The 12,709-nt window shown below is 37.7% G+C and overlaps 1 protein-coding gene across 1 annotated transcript in view; it reads left to right on the top strand.

Annotated features, from left to right (window-relative positions):
• The window catches only part of DNAH12 (dynein axonemal heavy chain 12), a gene marked incomplete at its 5' end in the record, with an annotated part of 210,268 nt that overhangs the window by 90,231 nt on the left and 107,328 nt on the right, over positions 1–12,709 (top strand). The window contains 4 exons of the mRNA XM_080803013.1: positions 29–112; positions 615–803; positions 10,139–10,258; positions 12,303–12,491. Of these exons, the coding sequence (XP_080659139.1) occupies positions 29–112; positions 615–803; positions 10,139–10,258; positions 12,303–12,491 (582 nt within the window). The remainder of the gene's footprint in view (positions 1–28; positions 113–614; positions 804–10,138; positions 10,259–12,302; positions 12,492–12,709) is intronic.

Genomic DNA, 12,709 nt, shown 5'->3' on the forward strand with positions numbered 1-12,709 from the left:
TAAACATTTGAAAAATAATTGCTTTTAGCTTTGCCTTATGAGTGGAGAAATCATTCAGATGTCCCCTCAAATGAGCCTCATCTTTGAAGCAATGGACCTTTCCCAGGCCTCAGTAAGTTCATATTTTAATGTAACAGTAGTTTGTGGGTTCGCTTGGTCAGTAAGTATGTTTTATGCCTCAGAAGACCAGTTAGGCCCCAGGAATACAAAGATGAATAAGACACAGTGTATTTAGGGAGGATAAGAAGCATGCTAATAAATAATCCCACTATACGGCCACACGTAAGTAAGAATGGGGGGGGTGAGTGTTCAAGAGGGGAATGGGTAGAGGAGGACCATGGAAAATGTCTGAGTGTTTGATCTGGTTTTGAGGGGTAACACTTCTCTAGTTGGGGCTGGGCATTCCAAATCACGACAAGACGGCATGTAAGGACCTGAAGCCATGACGTGTCTGAGGAACTGTAACTGCAAACATGTCGTCTAATGTATGTGAGGCTGTAGAGGAAGACAGGAGCTGGCTCATGAAGGGCCATATAGGTCGTTCAAGGAAGTAAGTGACAAGGGTCACTGGCATAAGAGCAACACTGGAAAAAGAAAACATCTTTTTTCTCTAGCCAGCCACCGTAAGCCGCTGTGGCATGATTTATTTGGAACCGTCACAGTTAGGATGGGAACCACTTGTGTCCTCGTGGTTGAATTCCCTGAAAGGACCTCTGCAGGAACCAGATCATCAGGCTCTTCTGAAAGGACTTTTTGACTGGTTAATAAAGCCCGCTTTAAAGCTTCGTAAGAGAAACTGCAAGGTAACACTGTACTTCTCTGACCTATTCAAGTTTCTTTAGTTTCCATTCAACTTGACGTAAGTCTAAAGTCACAATAGTAGGATGAATAACTAAAATCAGTTTCCCCTTAGACATTTGGTATACACTTTTTAAAATGGCATGTTTATTGTGACAATCAGTAATTCACATGTAATTTTAAGAAATAATAGATCCCATGTACAATTTAACCCAATTTCTCCTGATGGTAACATTTTGCAAGGCTGTATTATATCACAACAAGGATATTGACATTGATACTATCAACTGATCTTATTTGGATCCCCTTAGTTATGTTTGTACTCAGGTGTGTGTTTGTCTCTCTAGGTTTCGTTTTTAAATTTTTAATATTTGATAATTTATAATTTTTTATTTTATTTATATATTATTTGTATATTATATATAGCACATAATATATAAAATACATTTATATTTTATAACTTATAATTTTATTTATTTATTTAGTTTTTATTTTAATATTAAAAATTTTTTTAATTTTTAAAATTTAAAAAAAAATTTTTTTATTTTCAGTGTAACAGTATTCATTGTTTTTGCACCACACCCAGTGCTCCATGCAATACGTGCCCTCCCTAAAACCCACCACCTGGTTCCCCCAACCTCCTACCCCCTGCCCCTTCAAAACCCTCAGGCTGTTTTTCAGAGTCCATAGTCTCTCATGGTTCACCTCCCCTTCCAATTTCCCTCAACTCCCTTCTCCACTCCATCTCCCCATGTCCTCCATGTTATTTGTTATGCTCCACAAATAAGTGAAACCATATGATACTTGACTCTCTCTGCTCGGCTTATTTCACTCAGCATAATCTCTTCCAGTCCCATCCATGTTGCTACAAAAGTTGGGTATTCGTCCTTTCTGATGGAGGCATAATACTCCATAGTGTATATGGACCACATCTTCCTTATCCATTCATCCGTATATAAGTACAACTTTGTGCCCTTTACCTGGTGTCTTCCCTTTACCCCCTCCCTACCAAACCTTGTAACCACCATTTTACTCTGGTTCTATGCATTCAACTTTCAGATTCTGCATATAAGTGACATCTTGCAATTTTTTCCTTTCTGTATCTGACTTTTTTCACTGATCATAATGTCTTAAAGTTCATTCATGTTGTTACAAATAACAGGATCTCTCTTTTATTTTTAAGTCTGAAAAACATTCCATTATAGGTATTTATAGAACAATTTCTTTATCCATTCGTCCATCAACAGTTTGTGCCCATATCTTGGCTATTGGGAGTAATGCATGGGCGTGCAGATACATCTTTGAGGTACTGATTTCATGTCCTGAAGACGGATTGCTGGATCACTAAGTAATTCTATCATTAGTCTTTTTGAGGATCTTCCACACTGTTTTCCACGGTGGCTGTACCAGTTTACATTCCCACCAACAATGCACAAGGGTTCTCTTTTCCCCACATCCTCACCAAGATTTGTCACCTTTCATCTTTATAATCTTCCTAACAGGTGTGAAGTGATATTTGGTTTTGATTTGCATTTCTCTGATGATTCGTGATGTTGAATTCCTTCTTATACACCTGTTAGCCTCTCGTATGTCTTCTCTAGAAAAAGTGTCTGGTTAGGTCCTTTGCGAATTTTTAAATTGGATTGTTTGTTTTTTTGGCTATTAAATTATGTGAGTTCCTTATATATTTTGGATATTAACCCCTTATGAGATATATGGGATATAGATATGGTTTGCACATATTTTCCCTCACTTTATAGGCTGCCTTTTCATTTTGTTGAGCATTTCCCTTGCTGTGTAGGAACTTTTAGTTTGATATAGTACCACTTTATTTTTGCTTTGGTTGTCTGAGTTTTTGTCCTATCCAAAAAATCATTACCAAGGTCGATGTTTAGGAGCTTTCCCCCCACGTTTTCTTCAGGGATTTTTATGGTTTCAGATTTTACATTTAAGTCTTGAACCCATTTTGAGTTGATTTTGATGTATGGAGTAAGATAAGGGTCCAGTTACATTCTTTTACATGTAGTTATCCAATTTTCCCAATACTATTTATTGAAGAGGCCGTCTTTTTCTCATTGCGTACTTTTTTTTTTTAAGGTGTATTTATTTACTTCAGAGAGAGAATGTGTGCATGAAAGGGGGAGCCGCAGGGGAGAGAGAGAGAGAGAAATTTAAGCAGACTCCTTGCTGCGCACAGAACCCCTCCCAGGGCTCGATATCATGAACTATGAGATCATGACCTGAGCCAAAACCAAGAGCCAGATACTCCAGTGACTCAGCCACCCAGGTGCACCCCCCCGCCACCCGTTGTATATTCTTGTCCTTGTTGAAGATCAGTTGACTTTATATGCTTGGATTTATTTTGGATTTTTTATTCTGCTTCATTGGTTTTTATGTCTATTTTTATGCCAGTAACATACTGTTTTTATTCCTGGAGGTTTCTAATATAATTTGAAACCAGGACATGTGATATTTTCAAATCTGTTCATAAGATTATTTTGGCTATTTGGAGTCTTTTGTGGTTCCACACAAATTTTAGATTTTTATTTTTGAAAAAAATGCCATTGGAATTTCAATAGGGATTGCATTGAATTTGTAGATCACTTTAGGTACTGTGGGCATTTTAATAATGTTAATTTTTCCAATCTGTAAGCACAGGATGTTTTTCCATTTATTTGTGTGTTCCATTTCTTTGAATAATGTTTTATAGTTTTCAATGTACAGGTCTTTCATGTTCTTGGTTAAGATTATTCCTCAGTATTTTATTCTTTTTTAAAAAATTTATTTTAATAAACATATAATGTATTTTTATCCCCAGGGGTACAGGTCTGTGAATCGCCAGGTTTACACATTTCACAGCACTCATCATAGCACATACCCTCCCCAATGTCCATAACCCCACCCCCCTCTCCCGACACCCCTCCCCCCAGCAACCCTCAGTCTGTTTTTTGAGATTGAGTCTTTTATGGTTTGTCTCCCTCCCAATCCCATCTTCTTTCATTTTTTCTTTTCCTACCTCCCCCCAACCCCCCCACATTGCATCTCCACTTCCTCATATCAAAGAGATCATATGATAGTTGTCTTTCTACGATTGACTTATTTCGCTAAGCATAATACCCTCTAGTTCCATCCATGTCATCGCAAATGGCAAGATTTCATTTCTTTTGATGGCTGCATAGTATTCCATTGTGTATATATACCACCTCTTCTTTATCCATTCATCTGTTGATGGACATCTAGGTTCTTTCCATAGTTTGACTATTGTGGACATTGCTGCTATAAACATTTGGGTGCACGTGCCCCTTCGGAGCACCACGTTTGTATCTTTAGGATATATACCCAGTAGTGCAATCGCTGGGTCATAGGGTAGCTCTATTTTCAGTTTTTTGAGGAACCTCCACACTGTTTTCCAGAGTGGTTGCACCAGCTTGCATTCCCACCAACAGTGTAGGAGGGTTCCCCTCTCTCCGCATCCTCGCCAGCATCTGTCATCTCTTGACTTGTTAATTTTAGCCATTCTGACTGGTGTGAGGTGGTATCTCATTGTGGTTTTGATTTGTAATTCCCTGATGCCAAGTGATGTGGAGCATTTTCTCATGTGTCTGTTGGCCATCTGGATGTCGTCTTTGCAGAAATGTCTGTTCATGTCCTCTGCCCATTTCTTGATTAGATTATTTGTTCTCTGGGTATAGAGTTTGCTAAGCTCTTTATAGATTTTGGATACTAGCCCTTTATCTGATATGTCGTTTGCAAATATCTTCTCCCATTCTGTCAGTTGTCTTTTGGTTTTGTTAACTGTTTCCTTTGCTGTGCAAAAGCTTTTGATCTTGATGAAATCCCAGTAGTTCATTTTTGCCCTTGCTTCTGTTGCCTTTGGCGATGTTCCTAGGAAGAAGTTGCTGTGGTTGAGGTCAAAGAGGTTGCTGCCTGCATTCTCCTCAAGGATTTTGATGGATTCCTTTCTCACATTGAGGTCCTTCATCCATTTTGAGTCTATTTTCGTGTGTGGTGTAAGGAAATAGTCCAATTTCATTTTTCTGCATGTGGCTGTCCAATTTTCCCAGCACCATTTGTTGAAGAGGCTGTCTTTTTTTCCATTGGACAATCCTTCCTGCTTTGTTGAACATTAGTTGACCATAGAGATGAGGGTCTATTTCTGGGCTCTCTATTCTGTTCCATTGATCTATGTGTCTGTTTTTGTGCCAGTACCATACTGTCTTGATGATGACAGCTTTGTAATAGAGCTTGAAGTCTGGAATTGTGATGCCACCGACTTTGGCTTTCTTTTTCAATATTCCTTTCGCTATTCAAGGTCTTTTCTGGTTCCATATAAATTTTAGGATTATTTGTTCTATTTCTTTGGAAAAAAAGGATGGGATTTTGATAGGAATTGCATTAAATGCGTAGATTGCTTTAGGTAGAATAGATATTTTCACAATATTTGTTCTTCCAATCCAGGAGCATGGAACATTTTTCCATTTCTTTGTGTCTTCCTCAATTTCTTTCATGAGTACTTTATAGTTTTCTGAGTATAGATCCTTAGCCTCTTTGGTTAGATTTATTCCTAGGTATCTTATGGTTTTGGGTGCAATTGTAAATGGGACTGACTCCTCAATTTCTCTTTCTTCTGTCTTGTTGTTAGTGTAAATAAATGCAACTGATTTCTGTGCATTGACTTTATATCCTGACACTTTACTGAATTCCTGTACAAGTTCTAGCAGTTTTGGAGTGGAGCCTTTTGGGTTTTCCACATGTAGTATCATATCATCTGCAAAGAGCAATAGTTTGACTTCTTCTTTGCCAATTTGGATGCCTTTACTTTCTTTTTGTTGTCTGATTGCTGAGGCTAGGACTTGTAGTACTATGTTGAACAGCAGTGGTGATAACGGACATCCTTGCCGTGTTCCTGACCTTAGCGGAAAAGCTTTCAGTTTTTCTCCATTGAGAATGATATTTGCAGTGGGTTTTTCATAGATGGCTTTGATAATATTGAGGTATGTGCCCTCTATCCCTACACTTTGAAGAGTTTTAATCAGGAAGGGATGCTGCACTTTGTCAAATGCTTTTTCAGCATCTATTGAGAGTATCATATGGTTCTTATTCTTTCTTTTATTAATGTATTGTATCACATTGATGGATTTGCGGATGTTGAACCAACCTTGCAGCCCTGGAATAAATCCCACTTGGTCGTGGTGAATAATCCTTTTAATGTACTGTTGGATCCTATTGGCCAGTATTTTGGTGAGAATTTTTGCATCTGTGTTCATCAAGGATATTGGTCTGTAATTCTCTTTTTTGATGGGATCCTTGTCTGGTTTGGGGATCAAGGTGATGCTGGCCTCATAAAATGGGTTTGGAAGTTTTCCTTCCATTTCTATTTTTTGGAACAGTTTCAGGAGAATAGGAATTAATTCTTCTTTAAATGTTTGGTAGAATTCCCCTGGGAAGCTGTCTGGTCCTGGACTTTTGTTTGGAGATTTTTGATGACTGTTTCAATCTCCTTACTGGTTATGGGTCTGTTCAGGTTATCTATTTCTCCTGGTTCAGTTGTGGTAGTTTATATGTCTCTAGAAATGTATCCATTTCTTCCAGATTGTCGAATTTGTTGGTGTAGAGTTGCTCATAGTATGTTCTTATAATTGTTTGTATTTCTTTGGTGTTGGTTGTGATCTCTCCTCTTTCATTCATGATTTTATTTATTTGCGTCCTTTCTCTTTTCTTTTTGATAAGTCTGGCCAGGGGTTTGTCAATCTTATTAATTCTTTCAAAGAACCAGCTCCTAGTTTCGTTGATTTGTTCTATTGTTTTTTTAGTTTCTATTTCATTGATTTCTGCTCTGATATTTATGATTTCTCTTCTCCTGCTGGGTTTAGGCTTTCTTTGTTGTTCTTTCTCCAGCTCCTTTAGGTGTAGGGTTAGGTTGTGTATTTGAGACCTTTCTTGTTTCTTGAGAAAGGCTTGTACCGCTATATATTTTCCTCTCAGGACTGCCTTTGTTATGTCCCACAGATTTTGAACTATTGTGTTTTCATTATCATTTGTTTCCATGAATTTTTTCAATTCTTCTTTAATTTCCTGGTTGACCCATTCATTTTTTAGAAGGATGCTGTTTAGTCTCCATGTATTTGCGTTCTTTCCAAATTTCCTCTTGTGATTGAGTTCTAGCTTCAGAGCACTGTGGTCTATAAATATGCAGGGAATGATCCCAGTCTTTTGATACCAGTTGAGACCTGATTTATGACCCAGGATGTGGTCTATTCTGGAGAATGTTCCATGTGCACTAGAGAAAAATGTATATTCTGTTGCTTTGGGATGGAATGTTCTGAATATATCTGATGTCCATCTGGTCCAGTGTGTCATTTAAGGCCTTTATTTCCTTGTTGATCTTTTGCTTAGATGATCTGTCCATTTCAGTGAGGGGAGTGTTAAAGTTCCTGCTATTATTGTATTACTGTCGATGTATTTCTTTGATTTTGTTATTAATTGATTTATATAGTTGGCTGCTCCCATGTTAGGGGCATAGATATTTAAGATTGTTAGGTCTTCTTGTTGGACAGACCCTTTGAGTATGATATAGTGTCCTTCCTCATCTCTTATTATAGTCTTTGGCTTAAAATCTAATTGATCTGATATAAGGATTGCCACCCCAGCTTTCTTCTGATGTCCATTAGCATGGTACATTGTTTTCCACCCCCTCACTTTAAATCTGGAGGTGTCTTCGGGTCTAAAGTGAGTTTCTTGTAGGCAGCATATTGATGGGTTTTGTTTTTTTTATCCATTCTGATACCCTGTGTCTTTTGATTGGGACATTTAGCCCATTAACATTCAGGGTAACTATTGAGAGGTATGAATTTATTGCCATTGTATTGCCTGTAAGGTGACTGTTACTGTATATTGTCTCTGTTTCTTTCTGATCTACTACTTTTAGGGTCTCTCTTTGCTTAGAGGACCCCTTTCAATATTTCCTGTAGAGCTGGTTTGGTGTTTGCAAATTCTTTCAGCTTTTGTTTGTCCTGGAAGCTCTTTATCTCTCCTTCTATTTTCAACGATAGCCTAGCCGGATATAGTATTCTTGGCTGCATGTTTTTCTCGTTTAGTGCTCTGAATATATCATGCCAGTCCTTTCTGGCCTGCCAGGTCTCTGTGGATAGGTCTGCTGCCAATCTTATGTTTTTACCCTTATATGTTACAGACTTCTTTTCCCGGGCTGCTTTCAGGATTTTCTCTTTGTCGCTAAGACTTGTAAATTTTACTATCAGGTGACGAGGTGTGGACCTATTTTTATTGATTTTAAGGGGCGTTCTTAGCATCTCCTGGATTTTGATGTTTGTTCCCTTTGCCATATTAGGGTAATTCTCTCCAATAATTCTCTCCAATATACCTTCTGCTCCCCTCTCTCTTTCTTCTTCTTCTGGAATCCCAATTATTCTAATGTTGTGTCGTCTTATGGTGTCGCTTATCTCGAATTCTCTCCTCGTGGTCCAGTATTTGTTTGTCTCTCTTTTGCTCAGCTTCTTTATTCTCTGTCATTTGGTCTTCTATGTCACTAATTCTTTCTTCTACCTCATTTATCCTAGCTGTAAGAGCTTCCATTTTTGATTGTACCTCATTAATAGCTTTTTTTGATTTCAACTTGGTTAGATTTTAGTTCTTTTATTTCTCCAGAAAGGGCTTTTATCTCTCTGGAGAGAGTTTCTCTAATATCTTCTATGCCTTTTTCGAGCTCGGCTAGAACCTTGAGAATCGTCATTCTAAACTCTAGATCTGTCATATTACCAATGTCCGTATTGATTAGGTCCCCAGCCTTCGGTACTGCCTCTTGTTTTTTTTGTGGTGAGTTTTTCCGCCTTGTCATTTTGTCCAGATAAGATTTGCTTTCTTCTCCTGTGGAATTCCACTGTTCTTGGTGAGTGAAGTTGGTCTTGGCTGGGTTTCTTATTGATCTTCCGGGGGAGGGGCCTGTTGTGTGGGACTCGATTCTGGGACTCCGGGATCATGACCTGAGACGAAGGCAGACAGTTAACCCACTGAGCCACCCAGGTGCCCATAGTTTTTGGAAGAGTTTAAGAAGGATTGGTATTAATTATTTGAATGTTTGGTAGAATTCAGCTCTGAAGTCATCTGGACTTTTCTCTGGGAAGTTTTTGATTACTACTTCAGTCTATCAGGCTCTTTTTCTATCCCTTCACTTTCAGCCTATTGTTATTTCTAGACAGCATACAATTGGGTCTTGGTTTTCCATCTATTCAGCTATTCAGCTACTCTTTTTATTGGGGAATTTAAGATGTTCATATTTAAAGTAATTTTGATAGGGAAGGATTTATTATTGCAACTTTGTTAACTGTTTTCTGTTTGTCTTTTTTTTTTTGGTCCTTCTTTTCTCTCTTGATGCCTTCCTTTGTGTTTCATTGTTTTGTTTTATTTATTTTTTTTTTATTGATAGGTTTTGATTCTTTCTTTTGTGTGATTTCTATAGGTATTTTCTTAGTGGTTACTAAGGGGCTTACATAAACTATCTTAGAGTTATAACAGTCTATTTTAAGCTAATAACTTCCTTTGTATGCCAGAACTCTCCACTTCTACCTCTTTCCCCTCCACATCATATGCTATTGATGTCACAGTAACATTGATTTATATTATGTATCCATTCACATAATTTACAGTAGTTTTAATACTTTTAAGTTTTATAGCAGAATTAAAAGTGATTTACCCACCACCATTATAGTAATATTCACCTTTGGTTTTCTGTTGCTTAAGTTATACCTGAATAAACCGGAGGTAAAATGAATGCCTGTTGAACTCTTTGGATAAAACTATGGTAACTAAAGCTTTAAAATTCCCAATCATTTTCCATATCTTAAAAGTATTTTAAATATGCGGCTTTTAAAATTGACATGTATTTTTAGTAGTTTAGGAGAAAACTTTATATGTTAGTTACTTAGGACTTTCATAACAAATTACCACAAACCTGGTGATTTAAAGCAACAGAAATGTATTCTGTCACAGTCCTGAGGCTATAAGACTGAAATCAAGATGTTGGCAGGGCCAAGCTTCCTCTGAAAGCTCTAAGGGGGAATCTTTCCCTATGTCTCCCAGCTTTGGCCTCTAGGCATTCCTTGCCTACTCTCTGCATTAACTCCCACCTCTTCCTTCAAGCTCACCTGGCCTCTACTCCATGCTGTTTTCCAGAGTGTTACACCGTTTGTATTCCCATCAATAGTGCACGGGTGTTCCCTTTTCTCCACATCCTCACCCACACTTGTCATTTTTTGTGAAATATTTGTTTTTTTATTCTCCAAAGAAGATGAAAGTAAAGTATCTTACTCTTTTCACTTTACAGGAACTGATTCCTACAAGCGATAGCAATGCAGTTGTATCTCTCACGCGCCTGTTCGAAGTAGTACTCTGTAATGTCCTGGAAAATGATCCTACAAGCAAGCATATTCGTGTTTGGATTATGGTAGGTTTTATACTTAATATGATTTTTATTTGCAGAATAAAATTTGCCTGTAGAAATGACCATTGCATTGAGGAAGACATAAGATCCAGAGCTGGTTTTTGGTGAGCTATTCACCAAAGGAATAGGTGAAGGCATTAAAGTAGCCCTGACCTGGTATTCTGACTTAAAAAACATTTTAAAGAAAGTAAAACATGTGCAAATGAACCCAAATAGTTTTCTTATTTATGAAAGATCATAATTGATAAACAAAAGGTAACTTAATCCATTAGCAACTTTAGGTGAATTAATTTTGTCTTAAGTTTAAGTCATGATGTAGGCTGCTAAAAGCTGGCTGTAAAAGACCAGAACAGGCATCCAACCAGCTGGGTGGAGCGTTGGCAGCAGGGTTCATAGAGCACATGGCTAGACGGGGAGTCAGGGCTTTAGGTAGCTAATGTCTAGAGGTCAGAGAAGACCACAGAACAGGACTCTAAGGGAGCCAAAGGAAAGGGGTATTTGGTTCTCTTCCCTGGTCTGTGCTTCTTTCCCATTTGCCTCCTTATTCAGAAATACCTTCATCTTCTTTACTGAGTCTACCTTATCTTCTACTTTGTGGTGATAGTTGTGCCCTCCCAGTGCTTCCCCTTCACCTTGTCACCACAGAAAGTCCTCTACCTCAGACACTTCACATTCCAGGGTTCCCTGCTGATCATCACCGCCTTTCCTCCTCCCTTTTCACTGTTATTAGAGGGAATTGAACAGACATGTTTGAAGCATAATTTATTTATGTTCCTTTTTCTCCAAAAGTTTGGAACTGCCTGTCACAGAACTAGTTTTTAATATTGTTCCATACTTATCCATGTTACCTATTTGTAAAATAAAAGCATTTTAGGAGTAGTTCACTTTTATAATCTTCATGTTATATCTGTATCTATATAGAGAGAGATAGGCCTATATATACGATCCTCATGTTATATCTGTATCTATATCTCTGTCTGTCTATATAAAGTTTCATCCTATTGGTAAACCTAAACTCCCCTAATTTTTTAAATGGTTCAGAATTACTTTTAAAGACTAACATGGTTAAAACATGGTTAAAAATTTCCTCTTAAAATATATTTGAGGGGCTCCTGGCAGGCTCAGTCAGTAGAGCATGTGACCCTTGATCTCAGGGTCATGAATTCAAGCCCCACATTGGGTAAGAGGTTACTTAAAAAAAGAAAAATATATTTGATATGTGTGTGTGTACGTGTATACGTGTGTATTTGAAAGATTTTTTAAACTGGATAAAGCATGTACCTAGAGTAAAATTCAAAAGCTAAGAGTAGGTTTTCTATCCATACCAGTGCTATAGCCACCCTCAAGGAAACCACTGTTATCAGTGCCTTAGGTAGTCTGCTAGAGGTATTTGATCCATTCTCTTTTATATGAATACATTTTTATACATGAGTGTACTACACATACTGAGTTGCATCTTTTCTTGCAGTATATCTTGGAGATTGTTCCATATCCATATACTTACTGAGTTACTTGTTTAAACTGCTGTCATGTATTCCAGTATATATAACATAATCTCATTAAACAGACCCTTATTGAAAACAGTTGCTTCTTATTTTTGGCTGCACAGACAGTGCTGCAGTGAATGTTCTTGTACATACATCATTTTGATAGGTGGGAATATATTTAAGGGTAAACTCCTAAAAGAGGAATTCCTAAATCATTTGATATGGGTATGTTATTTATTTAATTTTAAGTAGACTCCACACCCAGCATGGAGCCCAACAAGGGGCTTGAACTCACAACCCTGAGATCAAGACCTGAGCCTAGATCAAGAGTCAGATGCCTGACCAACTGAGCCACTAGGCTCCCTGCGATGGGCATTTTACATTTAGATAGATAGTGCCAGAGAAATAATTCTGTGACTTAGCTGTGCTCCATTCCACTTGCAGACCTGGCCTTTTCCAAATAAGTTCACCAGGCCCCCTTAACATGTTAAATTTTAATTTGTTAAAAATTTCTTTTAAATAATTAGTTTAAATTAAACTTTTTTTTTTTTAACCAATAGGCTAGCTTTATGTTTTCTTTGATTTGGTCCATTGGAGCAAGTTGTGATACAAACGGTCGGTTCGTTTTTGATACTTTCCTACGGTCAATCATCCAGGGAAGAGACGGATACAACCCAGTGCCTGACTCTGTGGGTAAATGGGAATGCCACTTTGATGAAAAAGGTCTGGTTTATGACTACATGTATGAGGTACGATATAAAATGCTTGTTATTGTAAGTTCTAAAACTCCAAGTCTTGGATCAGAAGGAAGAACCGGGTTCCCATCCTAGTGTTGTTTTGACCTCTGTGGTTGGCGTTTTTGTCCCGTCTCTTTAGTTTCTCCTACTTTAACTTGTGGGCCGTGTAGATAAACTTTCTTTAGGGCTATTTTACCGTTTCATATTTAAATTCTATTTTCTCCACTTCA

This window comes from Martes martes, assembly GCF_963455335.1.
Source record: "Martes martes genome assembly, chromosome: 1".
Taxonomy (NCBI): domain Eukaryota; kingdom Metazoa; phylum Chordata; class Mammalia; order Carnivora; family Mustelidae; genus Martes; species Martes martes.